Source organism: Tasmannia lanceolata, unplaced genomic scaffold (assembly GCF_043159265.1).
Source record: "Tasmannia lanceolata isolate RefF3 unplaced genomic scaffold, GAP_Taslan_0.1 ptg000020l, whole genome shotgun sequence".
Taxonomy (NCBI): domain Eukaryota; kingdom Viridiplantae; phylum Streptophyta; class Magnoliopsida; order Canellales; family Winteraceae; genus Tasmannia; species Tasmannia lanceolata.
The window spans coordinates 17,235,583-17,259,005 of record NW_027518697.1 but is presented as its reverse complement, the minus strand read 5'-3'; the positions used below and the strand labels follow the sequence as shown (position 1 = coordinate 17,259,005).

The 23,423-nt window shown below is 36.2% G+C and overlaps 1 protein-coding gene across 2 annotated transcripts in view; it reads right to left on the bottom strand.

Annotated features, from left to right (window-relative positions):
- Positions 1–3,040: 3,040 nt before the first annotated feature.
- Positions 3,041–23,423, bottom strand: part of LOC143854846 (cysteine protease ATG4-like) — a 31,407-nt gene continuing 11,024 nt past the window's right edge. For both annotated transcript variants that reach the window (XM_077364952.1, XM_077364953.1), the window contains exons 6-9: positions 22,019–22,157; positions 4,221–4,276; positions 4,031–4,101; positions 3,041–3,593 (exon numbers count right to left, since the gene is read on the bottom strand). In XM_077364952.1, the coding sequence (XP_077221067.1) occupies positions 3,379–3,593; positions 4,031–4,101; positions 4,221–4,276; positions 22,019–22,157 (481 nt within the window). In that variant the 3' untranslated portion in view covers positions 3,041–3,378. The remainder of the gene's footprint in view (positions 3,594–4,030; positions 4,102–4,220; positions 4,277–22,018; positions 22,158–23,423) is intronic.

Sequence of the window (23,423 nt, the reverse complement as noted above, 5' to 3'; positions counted from 1 at the left end):
AAGGTAAAAAAGTTGAAAAGGGTTGGTGAAATGCATTGGGATCTGTTTCTTACCTTGGTGAAGGGAAAACCAAGTAAAGGGCATTCTTGTCTTAAAAAATGTATTGGGATCCGCTTCACCCCTTTCTCATAATTTAGAAAAAGTACCATTTTCATAATTTTAGTTAAAAGACCCATTTTTTAAATCATTTTCCCTGCTCTTTTTGGTTGCCTGGTTTTTTTTTGGTTCCTGGGATTTATGTGGGAGAAAAAAAATCCAAGGAGATTGGTGGGGAAAAAAAAGTCCTAGAAGTATCCCGGTAAAATAAAAATCCCATGTTTGGTTGACCAGACTATGGTGGGAAAAAAAAACTTTGTTTGGTTGCTTGAACTGTTGGGAAGAAAAAAAATTCTTCTCAAGCTTATTTTTGGTTCCTGGGATTATTTTGGTTCCTGGGATTATTTTGGGATGGGATGAAAAGGCAATCATTACAAGAGTGGGATTAAAAAAATTCTAGTGCTAAAAGGCAACCAAACATGGGATGGGACCAAAATTTTACTAAAACTTCCTAGGACAAAATTTTTACTGGCAACCAAATGGTAGGTTTGCAATTTTCCTTGAAAATAGGAAATTTTTTTATTTTGAATAAAATATCCTTGGAAAATTAGTTAACCTAATGTCGTAATTTTTTATTTTACCTAAAAAAATCCAATAAAAAGTGTTAGGATCCTGCCTGGTTGGCTAGTAAATAATTGTAAGAAACAACATTGTGGGTACGTTTGGCTGCCATGAATTTTTTTTTCCCCATGATAGACTAGTGTCTTCAAGTGGTGACGTGGCTAAAAATCAGGATTAGAAACAAGTGTATCAAGTGGTGAGAAACTGGCTAAAAATCAGGAAACAAAACACTACTAAAAACGGATAGATTTTTTTCCTGATGTTTAGTTACTTCTCAGCCTCATCTCAAAATTGCCCTCTCAATTCTCACCTGCCCTGTCTCACTTGGAAACGCTACTTTATCATGACAAAAAAAAATCCAGCCAGACATGGCCTATGTCCTATGTTTTGGAGTCACAGAATGAGAGTGGCTAGTGACTACAGTAAAAGCCATCACAAAGTGGGCTGTTAGCTGCTAAGGGGTTGGCACGTAGGCTGGTGTTGTGGACTTGTTCCCCATAGATGAAAGTTCGGATCCCCCTAAATGGGATGGGGATACCCTATGTCATCGAAAAAAAATAATAAAAAGTGGGCTGTTGGACGAGAGGTGGGGACTTATAAAGAGGGCTTTACTTGGAACATTCTAATAATTTTTTTAAAAAATTTTGGGGAGAAGAAATCATGGAAATTAGTTAACCAAATGATTGAAAACTCATTCTTCCTTTTGAAGTTAATGTATAATCACAGAGAAAACTTTATTAAAGTTCAAAGGGTAAAATGGCAAGGGGCGGAGGAAATAAGATAAGTAACCCTACGAAAAGTGAGACTTTTTCAGGTCTGTAACAGTTTGGATGAAAGGTGTTACGGTCCTAATTAGGGGGCATGCCCTTGGAATGAGACTAAGATAGATCTCTCCCGGTATGGGAGGACAGGTTTAAAGGGCCTAGCTTTATGCCTTCCATCGAGCTTTTTGGCGTATTTATTAGGTGCCTAACATTTGGTATAAGAGCAGCCCTCAACTCAAGAAAGAGGTGACCCACGGAGAGGAATACATGGTAAAAAAAGCCAAAATGAGAGCCACCGGAGTGAAGTTACCACAGGGTAGGCTGCTGCGGAAGGGATGATGTGCTAACATTTGGTATCAGAGTAGCTATCATGTTTAGTGTTCAACTCAAGGAAGAGGTGACCCATGGAGAGGAATGCATGGTAAAAAAGCCAAAATTAAAGCCACCCGAGTGAAGTTATCCCCGGGTAGGCTGCTGCGGAAGGGACGATGTGTGGAAAGGGCTAGGAGGAAAAAGCCGGAGTGTCGAGGACATCATATGCAAAAGTGTGGTGAAATGCTATGGTCCTAAGTGAGGGCTTGCCTTGGTAAAGGACTAGGTGGCACTTGGCCTGATATGAAAAAGGTTTAAAAGACCTAGCCTAACACATTCCATCAGCTCTTGAGCTTTTGGTATGTTGGTTAGGTACTCAGTAGAGAGCAAAAAATAAAGGAAAACAATCCATGGTAAAGAGAATTATAGGGGTTGTCTTGGATATGCAGAAAAGTAACCAAAAAATCCAGGGGCGAGTAGGTTTGTAATTTCCCTTAAATACATTGATATTTCTTATGGGAGATGATATTTTCATCCCCCCTGCATTACCTGCACACCCCCTTCATAACCTGATTTGACGTGAAAAGTGAGCAACTTTATGTCAAATCACGTTATCAGGGGGCGTGCAAGTAATGCAGGGGGCGAGGGTGAAAATATCATCACCCTTTCTTATTTTGGAAAAGAATGCATGAAATATGAGTTAACCAAAGTCCATGCATAGATAAATTTTGCCTCCATTGAAGCAGGGAGTTTTTTTTTTTTTTTTTCAAAAGTGAACATATCAAATGGAATATGGAATTTCTTCATTTTCTTTTCTTTTCTTCGGAGTATCAAAGTCCCATCGAAAAGGTACCGAAGTTGTACAAAAACTTCAGAAAAAAAAATAAAAATCCATGTTTTGCTAACTACAAACAAACAGCTAATGCAACATTTCCCTTCTTACCATCCTTTTCAAGAAGAGATTTTTTTTCCAATGGCTGCACCATGCAACTCAGAGGCAGGTCCGAGACAACACTATTTGATTAGATACAATGTGAATGAATGCCAATCTTAAGGTTTTGGACAAACCTTATGGGGATTTGGATCTAGGGAAAAGAAAATAATGGAGAATATTTTCTATAGAAAAATACTCCGCAGAGACAAAATTCCAAGGTTTATTAGGTTTGTAACTTTCATTGAAAACAAGGAAAATTCCTGATTTTGGAAAAAAGAATCATGCGAAATGAGTATATCAAACACTGAAATATTCATTTTTCATGGAAAAACATCAGAATTTTTTCCCACATCCAAAGAACGACAAGGAAGAATAAAGAAGAACAAGAAGCCTGAGCCTGAAACTCTTTAACCCCAAACCCCATTAGGGCTGGGCCTCCATATCATACAGTGGTTGGTTGCCATAACAAATAATATGGGGAGAACTATTTTGCTTTATTACACACCTCTCTAACAAATCATTGATAAATTAAAATAGAAAAGAAAACCATCAAACAAACAGCTTACACAAATATAAAAGATAAGATAAGTAGATAGAGGGATTTGGCTCTGGATTTCCAGAGGGAGGCCTTAGCCAACCACCACACACACATTCCTTCCCACTTGACTGATATCAACACACTTCCCAATCTCAGAAGTGTATGATCCTTCTTCATAACAGTTGCCAATCATCCTCATTAGAGTCTCCTTCACAATTGTTCAACTTCTCATCAAAGGTCTCCTGATCCCCACCAGTTTTATCAACCATCAAATCCTTGTGTTGGCCTGGTTTTGGCATATTTAGGGACTGAGCCACTGTGAAGAGTGGTGCACCATTAGACTTATCTGCGAGCTCAGAAGCTCGTGCACAGAAGTCGTCAAAATCATCTGCACATTATTAAATAAATTAAAGTCATGAAAAAAGCAATTTGAAATGATAGTAAAAGAAGAGTTTTTATATGGTGTAAGTCCGTATAGTCCAGTATTTTTGAAAAAATTACCGTACAACCCACACCATAGGATGATTCAAACCGTCCATTTAATGGCCCACAACATAAATAGGTTGTGCCCCAAAAATCAATTACATGGGATGACCCTACCCCTCTGATCTATAGAGGAGATGCATAATAGATCAGAATGTTGAGATCATCCCATGGAAATGTTTTTTAGGGCACAACCTATTTACGTTGTGGCCCATCAAATGGACGGTTTGGATCGTCCTATGGTGTGGGCTGTACGGTAATTTTTTGAAAAATACTGGACTAGACGAGCTTACACCATATAAAATCTGGTAAAAGAAATCTGATCAAGAGCAGCCAACCAACCTTTATCTCGGCAATAAAATCCAATTGCCAGGGATGGATCCATCATGTCAAGTGGCATTTGCCGTACATCACTGAAACCATTTAACGGAGAAACAAAGATAATTATAACAGAAATGGGTAATATTCACAAATTTTGGCCTTTTCTCTAATCATGGAATGAAGAAACTCAAAACAGGACATCAAAACATACTTGCAGTGATAGGAGGAAGTGTCAGCCTCTAGATTATCCCTCGCAATGTCAACCGCCTGATTAATTAGGTAAAAATATTAATCACCATTCTACTATAGAATTAAAAATCTCAAACTGTAAATGGGAATTATAAATAGCTCTAATTGGTCCTATTTGGTAAAAGCAAAAACCTGCAGGTACATAATTTTTTTTAAAAGAAAAAAAGAAACAAGAAATCAATGACGACCCAATAGGGAAACAGATCAACAATGCAGAGAATGGTCTTGTTGGTTTCATCACATTCTGCTAGTCGCAATGAAAGTTATATGTTAGTCCAACTAAGATTTGTAGGATGTGAGCCTCACCTGCATTGCTGACTGACTAATCAGTGCCAGGCTAGCCAAATTTGACATTCAAGAGTATAGTAGCATACTAATGTTGTCTGCATCTCTTCGAATTTTTTTTGATAAGTACCAAATTTATTATAAACAAGAACGTAACGCCAAACAAAATAACAGATTGCCATAAGAGCACAAGACTATAAATCAAATTAAGTGCAGAGATTGCCTGATGAACAATACTTTCTAGAAACGCCTCTAGCTAAATATCTGCCAGCCCATTGGCCTCATGGAAGATGTGAAAAAAATAAACATGAATTGCCAAAAGAAGCACACAAGAGATGGACTAGGAAAGAGTGCTTTTATAAGACAATGGAAATGCTTACATCTCTGAGGTTCTAAGGTTTTCTAAAAAAGATGAGCTATCAACCATTTATAGGCCCACAACTCTACACCAATGGCCTGGACCGTGCCACATGGCAATCATCTTATGATAAGGATCACCCCAAAATGTTGTAGCCTCTCGACACAATTCTAAGCTTATTAGTTTGTTTTAACAAGACCTACTTATTAAGCTTGTGCAGAACTTCATTTATGTACAAAGCTTGGCTTACACAAATGGGTTGAAGGGTAGCAAATTTTACACGGAGGCGATTGCTACTAAATTTTCGTGGTGTACCACACGTCGTTTGCTCTCCCTCCCCTCCCCAAGCTTTACCATCGCGAGTGTTAGATCAGACAACTCCCCTCTTCTGGTGAACTCAAATAATACCCCAGCTACTGCCAGGTGCCAAGGCTGAAACCATGTCCTACACTCCACAGCATGGGAGTTTCTACTTTGCCTATGGTTGCAAACCGTACATAAAAAGGACGAGCTTATTCTTCTCAGATATGTTTGGAACATCAAGCATGAGTGTCACGAACTACACCATTTACGTATGGATCAATATTGTGTGCATGAGTCGCACAAGTTTCTAGAGCAAAGTACTTCACATTCTCAAGAAAAAATTGAAATTACATTCCCCTCTTGAGATCCATGTCTTGATGTTGCAAATTGCCTTCGTTATGTTATTAATACACCTTTTACGCCAAAGCATCGCATCCTTCGAGGTACATGGTGTCAGTATTCACCTTGTCCTCTTCCTCAAGCCTTGCCGCCTTTAAGTACTACTGTATCTGCCATAAGAAGTTCTCCAAGTCTTTAGCATCTTTAGCACCACCGTAGTAATTGGGATCTATAACCCGAACCTCAGTGATTTCTCTAGAGATCAACACTCCAATAGCCTCTTCCTCGAGTCAAGAATCACCATCTTGGTCCTCTTATCTCTTTGGTCCCCATCAAAGAGCTTGAAATATCCTCCTTGAGTGTGTTCATTGCACTTACAACGTTGGCAATTTGTGTCTCCATCACAACCTTCTTCTCATGGTTGAAAGTGTTAGAAGCAATGTTTCAAAACTCGTCAACTCAGCTCAAACTCAGCCAAGGCGATGCAAAATGGTGATGGCTGTATTTTGGAGTCATGGGGGGGATGAGTTTTGGCTTGAGTGTTTCTCTTAGACGAAGGCCCAACATATATTATGTCCCCCCCCCCCCACGCACCCACCCACACACACACACACACTTCTTCAAGCATTCGATGTTCAAATTTCAAAAATAACAAAAGGGGAAGATATTCATATCCTCGTTCATAAATCTTACTTGAATTGGTCGTTTATTTTGTATAAGTTCGGGTAGGATATCTCTCATTACCTTCCTCTTCTTCAAGCTTGAATCATATGTGTTTCTTCTCTTGGATTTCATCATCTCCAAGTGAAATTTTCAGATTTCATCATCCCTTTTCGTTTGAATTTTGTTCATAATCGTCGAATTTTGTGACGCTCGGAATGGGGATAGCTATCCAGTGAATAAAAGTAGAAAACGCAAAGGCGAACGAATTGTTCGCCTCTTCTTCACTGTGATGTGATCCAGCTAACATTCTAGTTTCCTAGGCCTAGATGTGGGAGATGTCCACATCACAAATGGCCTCTATTTTTCCCATCTTTTCACAAACTCACTTCATGGCCCACCACTTTCTCACTTAACTCACATTTTAAACTATTGGCCCCCTTTAGGTGTTCACCACTTAGTGACACCCCACCCCACACCCCCCCCGCACCCCCCCACGCCACGCCCCACCACCACCACCACGATGCACACAACTTTTCTTTCTTTTCCCCACTATTCCTTTTTGCCTAGCCTGCAATCAGTAGGACAGCGTGTAATACCCGGCCCCATCAAGGGTAGGAAAAGTTAACAATTTAATTAAATTTGTTAACTTTTCCCACCCTTGATGGGACCGGGTATTACATTCTATACCATTAAAAGAATTTCGTCCCCGAAATTCAACTCCCCAAATTCCCTTAAGTAAACAATTTTTTTTTCAGGTAATAAAGTTACAAGTCAAAGGTGACATGCAAACAACAGAACCAATGGAGAGTGTACATCTCTAAACAACTTTCAAAAAATTTATAAATTAGGTATAGTTTATGAATTTGAAGGAAAAATTTAATAGTTAACGGACAATATATTATGAAATTCATTAATTCTATATGTATCTTAAGTAAACAACACATTATGTAATTTAGTTATTACACAAATAACGTTTATAATGCGATGCTGGTCCATTATTGGTTTATGAAGTTATATATGTTGGTGTTGTGTTTTCCTTTAAGTGTATTATGAACAATCATAAGGGAGGTGCTTAGCTTTTAATTAAGTTCTGTCTAACTACCCTTTCCTAAGACGTATCATACTCATAACGTATCAAATTTCTTGAAAACCTAAAACAACTCACTTTATTATGTGGGATCTTACAATCCACCCCCCTTCAGGCCCAACGTCCTTGTTGGCACAACGCAAGGTAGTAGACACACTCTGAATCTATGTGAGAAGACTAAATTGCCCTTGGAGCTCCCAGCTAACCTTCTTGGCTTCTGCCGACATAACTCGCTCACATGTCGAACCAGGCGTCCCCGGTGCACGTGAGTCTGTCATGCGGCACAACACAAGTAAATCATGTGCTCACCAGGCGTCCCCGGCATACAAGAATCTGTTGTGTCAATCCTATGTGCTCCTTGCCTAGTTTTACCATCTCTCAACTTTTCTAGATACTAGCCCTAGGGATCTAAATCTTAGGCTCTGATACCAACTGTAACGACCTGGATTTCAAGAGAAACCTGAATCGCTACCAAAGACGGAAACTAAATGCAACTCCTATAAAAATGTGAAATAATTTGTTTTACATTGATAAATTATAAATAAATTCAAGTAATATTGATCCAAATCAAACTTGGAGAGTTTAGCAAGAGCAAACTGACGTCACTAATATAAATGAAAAAGAGATTAGACACTCCAATGACTCGACACGTTCTTTCTACTCTCCTCATTTATTCTCGATGTCGTCCATTGTAGCAAAACCTGTGGGGAATTTTTAGGTATTAGTTCAAAGAACTATGTAGATTTATTTGGTACTTAAACAAATATAATTAAACAACTCTTGAATTTAAAAGCATACAATTCAATTCAATAGTGAAATGTGATAATAGTTATTTCCAATTGAAACATGAAATATTAATAAAGGAGCATGCCATAGAATCCATCAACGTGAGTCAGCTGATCTCATAAAACATACAACATTTTTACATTGAAGAGGCTTATGTTTATTATTAATTTAATGCATGAGACGACTCCCCCAAGGCAATCCAGCTCCCCATAGCTTGTTATCTTACTTCCAATACGTTCCACTACCATTGCGTATAGGTAGTGGGCATGGATGACTTTTTATGACGTGCTTAATGGTCACTCCGCCTCTTGACATCAAGGTCTAAGAGGATGCATTTACCGCAAAAAGATGTGTACTAAAACCCAAGGCCGACGCGGAATTTTATTATTCCTGGACGACTCATATCTCCACTCAATCCACCAATCATAATTCCCAATGCCTTTATTTCCATTATTTATTGCCAGTTTTTTCTTGTAAATCAACCATTTCCAATATCTTAAAGATATTCATTAGTAAATTTTCTTACTCCCAAACTATTTTGCTTTAACAAAGAATCATAGTCTTTCATCATTTGTAAGCATTAGCATGTCATTATTTGTGGGCATGGCATCATTTAGAATCAATTACATGCTACTAACATGGCAAAATAAGAGAGTAAAAAGCATATCATTGAGAAGTAGTTATTCCCACAAGTAATTATCATGAACCACAAGAATCTTTATTGTATACAATTAAATTAAAGAAGATGATATTTTCACCCCCTCTGCAGTACGCATTCACCCCCATATAACATGAACAATGGGCAACTTTAACACTTTTTGATGTCAGATCACGTTAAAAGGGGGGCGAATGCGTACTGCAGGGGGTCAAAATATCATCGCCCTTAAATCAATCATTGTCCAAGAGTATAAGTTTAGAGTATCGTCAACTACATTGAATTTAAACCTGAGTTATGCGAATATCTACAATTTCTCTAAGTCATAAGAGAATAAGAACAACCTGAAAAATATAAGGAATCACATATGTCAAGTTTTCCAAAGTCTTTAAGTCTCCCTTTTAGGGTAAGTTATATAAGTCTTTTGTGTTTAAGTGTTGTCTTACTTAAACCACCTCTCTACAAACTCTACTTGTAAATCCAGTCTCTCTCTTTCTCTCTCTCACAAACACACATATACTAAATTCATAATTTTTTTAATCCAAATATACATACCTATTGTTTAATTTTTCTCTAAATCTATAATAAGCGAAAACCATATCTTTTTAACTTATCTACTTCACTATAAATTTTCAGATTTAACGTATATGTGAAAATTACGCTTTTTAAACTATTTATTTGCTATATTTTTTTTAGTTTTATTAAACATCTGAAAATTCAGTTTTTACAATATATTTTTTACTATTTTATTTTCAGGACTTATTAAATATCTGAAAATACAATTTTTAATATACTTTATTTAACTGTTTTATTTTCTGGATTATTAAATATCAGAAAATAGAGTTTTTAATATATTTTATTTAACTGTTTTGTTTTCTCGATTATTTAAATCCAAAAATATAGTTTTAATTAATATATATTAACTGTTTTTATTTTTTGGATTTATCAAATCCGAAAATACTATTTTTTAATATATCATTTAACATTAAATTTCTATGGTTATATAAATTTGAAAATCATGTTTTAATAGATAAGTTTCAACTTTTGGATTTTTGCCTTCAATTAATAATGCGAAAATCATTATTTTTACTACAAATAAATCGTTCAATTTTTAAGGATAAAAATAAATACGAAAATCATGATCTTGGATTAATTTAATTACGAAAATCATGTTTATGTGCCCTACAATTAACAAAAATCATGTAGATTATTCATAACTAGTCAAAAATATTGATTGAAACCCTAAATATTTTGTCAAATACACTTTAGAAAGAAAAAAAAATGATTAGGGCACTTACCAGTACAAGATTAAGGCCACAAAACTTTTCTTCTTCCTCTCTTTGTTCTCTTCCTTTCTGTTCTTTTTTTTCTTTCCTTTAATTTGATTTATCTCTTTTCCTATGTGACGTGATTCTATTAGTTAAAATATTAATTATGATGTAACAAAGACTCATTTAAAGAAAATAACACTAATTTTAATAAAACTAGGATGTTAAATTAAACAAGTGGGTCCCATTTTCCCTTAAAAATTACAAATCCCATAATTACCCCATACCCTTATGGTAAATGAGCCATAACTTCACCAAATTATGTCCAAATTGTAAAATCTTGGGCCCGTTGGATAGATAATTGAAAAACACATACAAAGAAACCAAAATCAGGTCAAATGGACAAGTTTTGATGCCCCAAAATTAAGCTACAAATAAAGTGGTGGGAATTCACTATGAGCCGCCAATTTTGCGAAATCTTTTGATCTCTTGAAGATCAAGGGAGATCGATACTCAAGCGAAATTATATGTCAGCCACTCAAGCTTGATCGAAGGGCCGAGGGATCCGGTAATCAATCCAACGGTCTGAAAGGCTCAAACTCACAGATCTAGACCGTTGATCTTTGATCGAAGGATATATGGTCCCACATAATAAAATGAGCTGTTTTACGTTTTCAAGAAATTTGATACGGTATGAGTATGGGTACGTCTTAGGAAAGGGTAGTTAGACAGAACTTAATTAAAAGCTATGCACCTCCCTTATGATTTTCATAATACACTTAAAAGGAAAACACAACACCAACATATATAACTTGATCATAATACCAATAATGGACCAGCATCGCATCATAAAGCGTTATTTGTGTAATAACTAAATTACATAATGTGTTATTTACTTAAAAGACATACAGAACTAATGAATTCCATAATACATTGTTTATTAACTATTAATTTTTTCCTTCAAATTCATAAACCGTATCTAACTTGTGAATTGTTTTTAAGTTGTTTAGAGAGGTACACTCTCCATTGGTTGTGTTATTCGCATATAACCTTAGACTTGTAACTTTATCACATGAAAAACTGTTAACTTAAGGGAATTTAGGGAGTTGAATTTCGAGGACGAAATTCCTTTAAGGGGGTAGAATGTAATATCCGGCCCCATCAAGGGTAGGAAAAGTAAAAAATTTTAATTAATTCCTGGCCATATATCCTTTGATCAAAGATCAATGGTCTAGATTTGTGATTTCGAGTCTTTCGGACCGTTGGATTGATTACCGGATCCCTCGGATTGTCGATCAAGCTTGAGTGTGTGACACATCATGTCACTTGAGTATCGATCCCACTTAATCTTCAAGAGATTAAGAGATTTCGGAAAATCGAGGTCTCATAGTGAATTCCCATCACTTTATTTGTAGCTTAATTTTGGGGCATCAAATCTTGTCCGTTTGACTTTATTTTGGTTTCTTTGGATGGATTTTTCAATTATCTATCTAATTATCTATCCAACAGTCCCAAGATTTCGCGATTTGGACATAATTTTGTGAAGTTATAGCCCATTTACCATAAGGGAACGGGATAATTACGGGATTTGTATTTTTTAAGGGAAAGTGCGACCCATTTGTTTAATTTAACATCCTAGTTTTATTAAAATTAGTGTTATTTTCTTTAAAGGAGTCTTTGCCACATCATAATGAATATTTTAACCAATAGAATCATGTCACATAGGAAAAGAGATAGACTAAATTAAAGAAAATAGAAAGTGAGAAGGAATCAAATACCTAAAACCTATATGTATGTGCGCACAACACCTCTCCCATACAATTCAAAACGTGAGAAATAAAAAAAATGAAAGAAAGAAAGAAAATAAAGGAAGGAAGAGAAGAAAGAGAGGAGGAAGAAGCGTTTCGTGGCCTTAATCTTGTTCGGTTAAGTACTCTAATCGTTTCTTTTTCTTTCTAAAGTGCATTTGACAAAATATTTAGGGTTTCAATCCATATTTTTGACAAGTTATGAATAATCTACATGATTTTTGTTAAATCTAGGACACATAAACATGATTTTCGTAATTAAATAAATCCAAAATCATGATTTTTGTATTTATTTTTATCCCTAAAAATTTATCAATTTATTTGTAGCAAAAATAATGATTTCGTATTATTAATTAAAGGCAAAAAGCCAACACTTGAAACTTATCTATTAAAACATGATTTTCAAATTTATATAACCTTAGAAAATTCAATGTTGAAAGATATATTAAAAATTAGTATTTTCGGATTTGATAAATCCAGAAAAAAACAGTTAATATATATATATATTACTTAAAACTGTATTTTCAGATTTAAATAATCCAGTAAATACATATTTATTAAAACTGAATTTTTGGATTTAAATAATCCAAAAAAAAAAAACAGTTAAATAAAATATATTCAAAATTGTATTCTCTAATATTTAATAATCCAAAACTATATTTTCAGATATTTAATAAATTCTGAAAATAAAACAACAAATAATATATAGTAAAAACTGAATTTTTAGATGTTTAATAAATCTTGAAAAAATAAAATAATTAATAAATAGATTAAAAATGGTAATTTTCACATATATTTTAAATCTAAAAATTTATAATGAAGTAGATAAGTTAAAAAGATATGTTTTTCGCATATTATAAATTTAGAGAAAAATTAAACAATAAGTATATTTGCATTAAAAAATTATGAATTTAGTATATATATGTGTGTGTGTGTGTGTGAGAGAGAGAGTGGATTTACAAGTTTAGTAGAGAGGTAGTTTAGAGCAAGAGAACACTAAAACACAAAAGACTTGTATAACTTACCCTAAAAGGGAGACTTAGAGACTTTGGAAAACTTGACATATGTGATTCTTTATATTTTTCAGGTTATTCTCATTCTCTTCTGACTTAGAGAAATTGTAGACATTCTCATAACTCAGGTTTAAATTCAATGTAGGTGACAGTACTCTAAACATACTCTTGGACAATGATTGATTTAATTGTATACAATAAAGATTCTTAGTGGTTCATGATAATTACTTGTGGGAATAATTGCTTCTGAATGATATGCTTTTTATTTTCTTATTTTGTCATGTTAGTAGCATGCCATGTCCACAAATAATGACATGCTAATGCTTACAAATGATGGAAGACTATAATTCTTTGTTAAAGCAAAATATTTTGGGAGCAAGAAAATTTGTTAATGGATATGTTTAAGATATTGGAAATGGTTGATTTACGAGAAAAACTGGTAATAAATAATGGAACTAAAGGCATTGGGAATTACGATTGGTGGATTGGGCGAAGGTATGAGTCGTCCAGGAATAATGAAATTCCGCATCGGCCTTGGGTTTTAGCGCACCCCCTTGGCGGTAAATGCATCCTCTTAGACCATGATGTCAAGAGGCGGAGTGGCCATTAAGCATGTCGTAAAAAGTCCTCCATGTCCACTACTTGTAGACGAGGATAGTGAAACGTAATGAAGGCAAGGTAACAAGATATGAGGAGCTGGATTGCCTTGGGGGAGTCGTCTCAAGCGTTAAATTAATAATAAACATAAGCCTCTCAAATGTAAAATGTTGTATGTTTTATGAGATCAGCTGACTCACTCACGTTGATGGATATTATGACATGTTCCTTTATTAATGTTTCACGTTTCAATTGGAAATAAATGTTATTACATGTTCACTATTGAGTTGTATGCTTTTAAATTCAAAAGTTGCTTAATTATATTTGTTTAGGTGCCAAATGAATCTACATAGTTCTTTGAACTAATACCTAAAAATCCCTCACAGGTTTTGCTACAATAAACGACAAATAAATGGGGAGAGTAAAAAGAGTGTGCAGAGTCATTGGAGTGTCTAAACTCTTTTCATTTATATTAGTGACGTCAGTTTACTCTTGCTAAACTCTCCAAGTTTGATTTAGATCGATATTACTTGAATTTATTTGTAATTTATCAAAGAAAAAACAAATTATTTAACATTTTTCCTAGGAGTTGCATTTAGTTTCTGTCTTTGGTAGCGATTCGGGTTTCTCTGAAAATCCGGGTTGTTACACTGCTGCCCTGTTTTCCCCTCTTCCTCTCCTACCAGGGACGGAGCCAAGGGGGGTCCGGGGGGGGCAATTGCCCCCCCTAAAAATTGGGAAAAAGCCTTTTTTGGTAAATCCCAGGATTCTTGTCCGTGAAGTGAGTTTTATTAAGCACTTTTTTCCGTAAGCACCTATATTACATCAATTTTTTCTTACCTGTCTCTGTCTTTTAACAACAAAATATCTTAGAAATTTGAGGGCCAAAAGCAGAAATAATTGAGATTTTATATTGTGTGTGACGGTATGTGTTTTTCAAAAAGGACTGTACCTAATTTCTAGGGATGATCCAAATCGTTCATTTGTTTGGCCACAATGTAAATAGTTTGTGCCCTATAAATCATTTTCTAGGATGATCCTAACCCTCCGATCTAAAAGGGACAACCTCTACAGATTAGCGGGTAAGGATCATCATATGGAAATGAGTTTTGGGGCACAACCTATCTATGGTTGGGCCCAACAAATGAACGGTTTTGGATCATTCCATGAAGTGGGCTGTACAGTCCTTTTTGTTAAATGGTGGACCATACATCCCAACACAAAACTCATAACTGAGATAGGTAATTAATGAAATTTTATATGTTGTCTGCGAGTGAAGTCCAATGTTTTTCAAAAAACTATGAGATAGGTAATTAATGAAATTTTATATGTTGTCTGCGAGTGAAGTCCAATGTTTTTCAAAAAACTATTGTGTGGCACTGTGGCCCACTTCATAGGATGAATCAAATAGTTTATTTGTTAGGCCACAATGTAATAGGCTGCACTCCTTGAATCGTCTCCATAGGATGATACTAAAGCTCTGATCTACAATGTGATTGCTTCATAGGATCATCTTATGGAGATTATTTATTCGTTGCAGCCCATTTATGTTGTGGCCCAACAAACGAATGGTTTGGATCATCCTATGAAGTGGACTCAGTACTTTTTGAAAAATATTGGACAACTATGTCTGGGTAACATATAAAATTTGGAGAATTATTTGGATTTTCATAGCAGAAAGGGATCTTTTTTTTCTTGGGCTATGCTGTGCATGCGTGTAAAATTAGTAGACTCTGTCCATCATAACATGAGGTGTAAATATTGGGCCCTATTATATCAAAATATGAGGTTTAAATTTTGGGCTCCACCTTTTGCATGGGATAGTGGGGAGATGGTGGGCCCACCTATAAAAATTTGAAGTCTAAAATGGTGGGCTCCAACATGCTATAACACCATTCTTTGCCCCCCGTGGAGCAAATTCCTGGTTCCGTCCCTGTCTCCTACCCTCCTACCTTCGGGGTCTGTGCAGTTGTCATCCTCATCTCGAAAACCCCGAGAAATGACATGGCAAAAAAGAAACCTAAAAGAAAATAATTAAAAATAGATCTAAAAGACAATCATATCTTGCCTCCTTAAAACAAAATAGAAAATACCCTTTACATCCTTCTTTGTCTTCTTCTGTGATTCTTCTTCTTCCAGATATTCTTCTTCCTTTGACCGCTCTTTTTTATCGACTCTGGCTTATCGTCATTTGTTCTTTCGCAGAAAAATGCCCAATAAAACTGCATTAACATTCCTTAATCCCTTTCTTCTTTGATCCTTGATCCTCGAGATGTGATTCAGATTTTGATGATGAACTTTACACATCTGATTTAGGAGGGGAGAAAAGACCAGGATCACTGGCTTGGACGCTGAAAAAACCAGATTTCCGGATTCATCGCCTACTGTCTTCCAAACGCAAACACAACTTTCCCTTCTCTCTCCCTCATAAAGAACCTACCATTTATCCCTCTCAAAATCGCCTCACCCCATTCATCTCCTTCAATTTTGCCTACCTCTCAACATCGCCATTTTCTATTTTATTACAGACCCCATCTCCTTCAATCTGCTACGAGAGCATATGGTCGTATGCGGTTTTCTAGAGTGAGAGAGAGCGGAAGAGGTCGGTCCTCAAGGGTTCCCGTCGAGCGAAAATGACCCTTTTTCGCTACTGAACGACGGAAAAGGGATCCATAGAAAAGTTGGGAAAAACCCCTACACGTGGGACATTAATGTTTTCCACGTCAGAAATAATAAAGCATTTGTTCTAGTGAGGAAATAGGGGGTAAAACATTCATTTAGCTGCTAACCAAAATGAATGCTTGTTCCAATAGTCTAATGTTAGAAAAATTGCCGTAAGTGGCTTCCGCTACCCTATTTCGGGAGACGTAGCATACCCTTTCATAGCCGGCGCCCGGCGGAGACGGGATGCAAAGTCGGGACGGAACGCAACTACAAACTCGAGATCAGACCTTCTTATCCCGACTTTCTTCTTTCCCTCCCTCTTTTATTTCTCTCACCTCATGTCTCCTCTCCCTCCTCAATCTTTGTTGAGCCCAAGAACCCACCAACAATTTTCCATACGGGACTAGACTTAGTAAGACCAAGGAAAACGACCCAAAACATGTATGTTTCTATTTGATTCACAGTCCCCTAGCCATTTGCTTGCCGTTCTACACTTCTTGATGTTCAGAACTTAGCTTTCTTCTTTAGAAACCAGTTGCTTATTCCTGAATGTCTTGCTGTTCCTAGTATTAAATTTAGAAAAATAGGACTGTTAGAAGCAGAAAATTAACTGCTGCCAAAATGGGACTATTGTGATAAAAAACAAGCTTGAAAGAATGTTATGATTGTGGTTAGAAAAGGGGACTGTTGTGACAAAAAACAAGCTTGGATTATAGCAGATCTATGTGGCCAAAGATCACATCTTAGAGGATTTTTATAGGAAAAAGTCTCATATCCAAATTACATAAACTTTTAAGTCAAGGTTCCTCATCATTACAAAATAATAACTTAAAATTACTATCAATACCGAATCTTGTTCTTCTATGCTACTGTATTTTGAGTATGAAAATCTCGTACCTACTTGTATTAATGGATTTAATTATACTTGTGATATAGTGCATATACGACTATGGGTCACAATCATACGGTTGAATCTATACAATGTTGTCCCCACTAGACTTATTGTTTGCCTATGGTCTTTTATCTCCCCTGTTTGCTGAATTTTTAATCAGTGTGTTGCTCCTTGTAGATACAAAAGAAATACACCCACAAATCCCCCTCATTTCACAGATCTGCAAACCCTAGCCTCCTTAAAAACCTTCTCTTCAAAACCCTTCAAAACTGAAACTTATTCCTCTGTCTCTTCTCCTCCAAACTCCTTTCTTTTTCGTTTTTCTTTTTTGAAGAGAACTCCTTTCTTTTTCTTCACTCTTTTTTTTTTCAGTTTCCTTTGATTTCCAGATGCAGAAAGATCTACCAGCATATAACAGAGCAAGGAGCTAACCCTAGAAGGCGGAGAAGCTCAGACATGCAGAAAACACGAAGATCATATTACCCTCAAGGGATCTCAAGACTGGTTTAAAAATAAACGGTTTGAAGAGACCCATATGTGAAAATCTCAAGAGCTTTAAGTTTAAACTGCATTGATTTATGAATATATCTATGTTAACTGTTAACTAACCAACTTCTCCAAAAGCTTAAGCTGTTGGAGAAAGGCGTTATTTATCTTTTATACTTTAACACTCCCCCGCACGTGTGGCCTACTTGGCAAACACGTGGCACATGTGGTCCCACTTTGGGCCGACCATCGCATGTGGATTTTTGCTATCCAAGAGGTTTGAACTCGAAACCTTTGGCTCTGATACCATGTTAACTTACCAACTTCTCCAAAAGCTTAAGCTATTGGAGAAAGGCGTTATTTATCTTTTATACTTTAACATGAACAAAGGCATGATCAAGATCAGCAGCCCTCTTCTTCCTTTTGAGATTCACATGAAGGGATCTTAGATTCATGTTTCAGGAGTTTTAGGGAGAAAAGGTGATAGATTTAATGGTAGATGGAATTTAAGCAAAGGGAGATTGCAGAGATTACAAGAGTAGGACTAGCGAATGTTTATTTTGCTGGGAATTCAGGGAGGCCTGTCATTTTGAATGAGGTGTTTGAATTGAAGAAGAGGTGGAAAGGGTTAGGTTGTTAGAATGTTTCCATTATAGGTCCCTGAGTGTGAGCCTTTGGCAAAGTTTGGCAAGTGTTGAGAATGGCAACATGACATTGCCAGTTATTGTAGGCTTAACCAACTTCTAAGATTAAGAGCCAATTTTAGATAGTGAGAGACCTTGATAGAAGCTTTCCACGTGGTGTATAAATATGGCCCAAGGTCCCTCTTCCTGTACTCAGTATTGAAAACTTAAAATTAGAGTGAAATCACGCATAAGGAGAGGTTTTCCATCAGTTGATTGTCAGTAAAGGGGAAAGAAGGCCTTGGGTAGCTTTCTTGGACATTCTTGAAGCTTGGAAAACAAAAGAAAGTCCTCCAATCAAACCAAGGAAAAGTGAGGAGCAGATAATGGATGCAGGTATATGTTTTCTCTTTGTTTACCATTTATTTTCATGGATTTGAATGGCTAAAGATCCATGGGATCATATTCTATAAGTAAAAGAATAACATGGGTTGCATTCCTCAAAAAGATGAACACAGCTTGATTGGTTGCATTTCTAGAACGGGTCGGATTGAATTCAGGGAGGCCTGTTGTGAGACTTTTCTCTTTCTTTTTTGGTTTATTAACACGGTAGTACTTTTTGTATCTCTCTATTTAGTCTACATGTATATCTTAATCGTTCCTTACTGTTTTATTAATTTTGAGTCCTTCACTTATGATGACAATGAATGAGAATATAACCCCCAAACTTTCCACATTCTCACAAGTTGTTTCTTCTCAGATACATACCCACCTCAAAGAAGTATAGCATCTGAACCCAAAACTTACTCTTTAGAGTAAAATTTCATTACTCATAAGTTATTCCGTTCTACTGCTTATAAAAATTATATTTTACAATATTGATGTTTGTTTGCATGATCTAAATCACGGATTTGGATGATCTAAACCATCGATTTGCATGGTCTAAACCATTCATTTATTGGTCCCATTGTAGATTAGGGCGTGGCCCAAATATCTTATTGAAAAACAAAGTTTTCTTCCTTTGAACAGACGCCATCCTCTCCATAGAAATCCTACTGCAACATGCCGAAGCCAGGTTTAGCCTCTGATACCAAATTAATGTAGCACGGATAGGAAAAGATCATTGGATATGTAGATCTGATACCGATTGACGCAGGACGGGTTGATCAATGGTAAAGGTTAGTTCGTTGTATTTTTGAAAAGTTTTCTGAATTCCTGAAAAGGTTTAAAAAAGGTTCAAGAAAGTTTTTTTTTCTTTTTTGAATGGCAAAAGGTTCAAGAAAGTTAATGATGTAATAAAGAATAAGAATATAAAGAAAGGATAAAGATTAGTTCTATAGGGGGGAAGATTAATATAAGATTGGTTCTTGAGTGGTTTGGTGGTTCATAGTCTACAAGGAAAGAGATCGTGTGTTAATTTGGGTTGTAAAGGATATGGATAAGGGTGTGGGCAAAGGATTTAAGGTTGAATCAGGTTAATTGATTAAGCCATTAAGGTGATGATTGGCTAGGAAATAAAGAAAAATGAAGAATAATTGAGGAGAGAAGAAGAAATAAAGAAAAATGTTTAGGGATAGAAAATAACCTCACATCACATAAGGGGTCTACTAGGCATCACATAAGGGGTCTACTAGGCATCACAAAATAGGATCCAAGGCATCAAAACCTAAGCCAAGAAGGCATCACATCAACTCAAAGTAAAAAAAAATAGTATTCATCTTCCAACATGAGAAGTAAGGCCACAGGCAAAGTGCTTCCCACAAAATTCAACATTACGGTAGAATTAGGACTCCTAAAACTCACCCAAATCAAGTTGTAACCCTCAATTTCTATCCTATCAAGGAAACTGGAAACCTATGAACTTAAGACTCATTCCCTGAGCTTTCCTTCTTAAAATAGACTTCCTAAACCTACTAAGACACAAACCAACCAAGACATCTAAATAAACTAACCCACTTCAAGTCCCACAAATACAAACTCCATTATATTGCAATGTAGATCATAGAAATTACTTAAATGGCATAATGTCATAATGTCACATTACGTCATGTGGGCCCTAGTTGTTAGTTAAAACTTAAGTAAATTAATAAGATTAATGACTTGAGTGCCCTTGTTAGTTGTTACTTGTGATTTTCGTAATACACTTGTAGGCCTCATTTTAAACAGAAGTGATATAGGTGGGAAGAGACGGTGGTACCCCTCCTATAACTTAAGGGACTTAAAAGACACCCGAATGACACATAAAAATTTGAATAGGGGCCCTAGGATGGTCCCCATCCCCTTTGTTTCGACCTTAACCTTTATACCTTTACCCAAAATTATATCTTTGACTTATTCTCTTATTCCTATATACCTTGGAATTTCAGAACTGTAGGAAATTTAATCTGAGTATTCTACAGTATGAACCTTCATATGGTTTTCATTGATTTAGAGAAAGCGTATGGTAGGGTTCCCAGGAGTGTTATGTGGTGGGTCCTTGAAAGAAAAAAAGTGCCTACTAAATATGTTGATGTGATTAAGGATATGTACGATGGAGTAGTAACTAGTGTCAGAACCATGGATGGAATGTCTAGTGAGTTTCCAATTACAATATGATTGCACCAAGGATCGGCTCTAAGCCCTTATCTTTTTATGCTAGTTATGGATGAGCTTACAGAGGGTATCCAGGATGAGGTGCCATGGTGTATGTTATTTGCAGATGACATAACTAAATTAGAGTTATGGAGAAACTACTTTGGAATCTAAAGGTTTTAGACTGAGTTGGACTAAGACAGAATATATGGAATGCAACTTTAGTAATGTAAGGAGGCGGGACGAGGATGTAGTAAATATGACTGGACAGGAGGTACCTAAGAGGGGTATCTTTCGCTATCTTGGTTCAATTCTATACAAGGAATGAGAGATTGAAGAGGATGTTAACCATAGAATAAGAGCAGGTTGGTTGAAGTGGAAGCTTGCCTCAGGAGTTCTGCGCGACCGTAAAATCCCTACCAAGTTGAAGGGAAAGTTTTATAAGACAGCTGTGAGGCCAGCCATGCTGTACGGCTCATAATGTTGGGCCACCAAAAAGCAGCATGTGCATAAGATGAGTGTAGCGGAGATGCGAATGCTTAGATAGATGTGCGGCCACACAAGACTAGATAGAATTAAAAATGAAGACATTCGTAAAAAGGTGGTGGTGGCTCCAATTGAGAAGATGAGAGAGCACCACTTAAATTGGTTTGGACATATCCAACGTAGGCCTTTGGATGCTCCGGTGAGAAGAGGCGACTCGTGCCAAATTGATGGAGTAAAAAGGGGTAGGGGCAGACCGAAAACAACTTTGGTAGAAACAATGAGGAAAGACTTGATAGCTAGGAACATAACAGAGAACATGACCTTGGATAGGATAGAATGGAAGAAAATGATAAACGTAAAAGAACCCAACTAGAACTAGGATTAGAGCCCAGTAGATTCCTTTTACCTTCTTCATGAATTTTTTCTAAAGGATTCATTTAGCCGACTCCAACTAGTTTGGGACAAAGGCTTTGTTGAGTAGAGTTGAGTTGAGTTATTCTACAGTATGAACCATTCACTCTTCTCTTTATTGTGAGGCCGAACTTTAATCTTAAAGAAAGTTTGTTGTGGTGGTAGTCCTGCATCATTATTCTAAATATAGGAATTCTCATTGCAATAGCTTGCTTTGAAACATACAAGGCATCAAATGAGTAAATGACATAACAGTACATGTGAATGGACATATGAATGGCTAGACAGAAAAAATAACAGAGTTAAACCATTAACTACTGTGAGGCCGGGCTTTAATCTTAAAGAAAGAAAGTCTTATTGCAATAGCTTGCTTTGAAACAAATAAGGCATCAAACAAGTAAAAGGCGTAACAGTACATATGAATTGCTAGACAGAGACAATAAAAGATTCATAATTATATAATACCAGTTGAACTTCATGGGGATCCAAATAGAAGGCGTTGCCGTCTTGCACACCAACAATATAAGTTGAGGCCCCAGGTTTCCCACCCAAGATGCCAAGGCTCTGAGGGAAGCTGAATGTTGCCCATAGCAGTGGGATATACCTGTAAGATCTCAACTAAGTGAACATTTGGGGCACTAAATTGTAACAAAACTTCCAAAGTTAAGTACCATGCTCCGCCTATTAATAGATTTAAATCATATGGGTGAGAATATAAGAAAGAATTGAAAGCAGATAGCAACATTTATGTGTTCCAGGTTTAACACTCATGAGGGAAGAAATTCTGATCGAAGTCAAAACCCAAAACTGTAGGATTCAAGTTAAACCATCCAATTTTTCATACAAGGTGTAATCTGAAATAGATTTTCGTTTTTCATTTTACGTTGGAAATGGGATTATGTAAAGAAAAGAGAAGCAAGTACAAACACAATTAAGGAGACATAGGTATTTACAATCAGTAAAAGAAATTTTCACCCCATTAAGTCCCAGAAATTTCAAACTTATGGCAGTATAAACTAACGCAAAAAACTTGAAAAAAATATACATAAAATATAGTTAGCGAGTGTTTGTACGTCTAAAATAAGAAATATCATACTTAAAGGAAAGTATGAATTCCAACAGACAAAATTCCAACAAATCACTGGAAACAACCGTACGATTCTTTCTCAATCCATGAGTGCCAAAAATCCAAAAAAGGTATGACAGTATCCTATAGTGGATGCCTCTGATGAAGAAAGCCAATGGTTGAGAAAACGAGAGAGGGGGGAGGGGGTTCCAGCAGATTAAGCAATTGTTTGAATGCAAGAGAAAAATATACACTTCAAAAGATTTTGTGGTGGCTTACCTCACTGACTCGAGATGCCATTTGTATTGCCTCGGCTCGTTTAGATTAGGTTAGCTTCAGTTTCAACAATTTCGAGCTGATAAGATTCTATTTTCCATCCCATGACCTTCATAATGTATAATGATTTTAGGATCCTATACAAATGTACAAAAGGATGACCGAATCTCATCGAAAAAACTCAAAGAATAGACTCAAAGAAAAAACTGACAAAAGCAATAAAAATGTGAAAAGGGGATTAAGCACCACATGACACACAACAAGCGCATGCCATGTGAGTCAACTTACAACGAGAAATCCAAGTCCCCACTTCCCATAGAATAAAGACAAGCAGATGCAAAGAACTTGCCGAGACGAACAGAATAAATGCACAAGAAGTTTTCCTATAGAAATTAGCTTATATGTACACATTCCACATCAAAAAAAAAAAGTGCTTTTAGACTGAACCATGGCAACTAAAACCATTACATAGTCAAGACAGATATTAATGACTTCCTAAAGGCCAAAATGTACTGAAAACTATGCCAT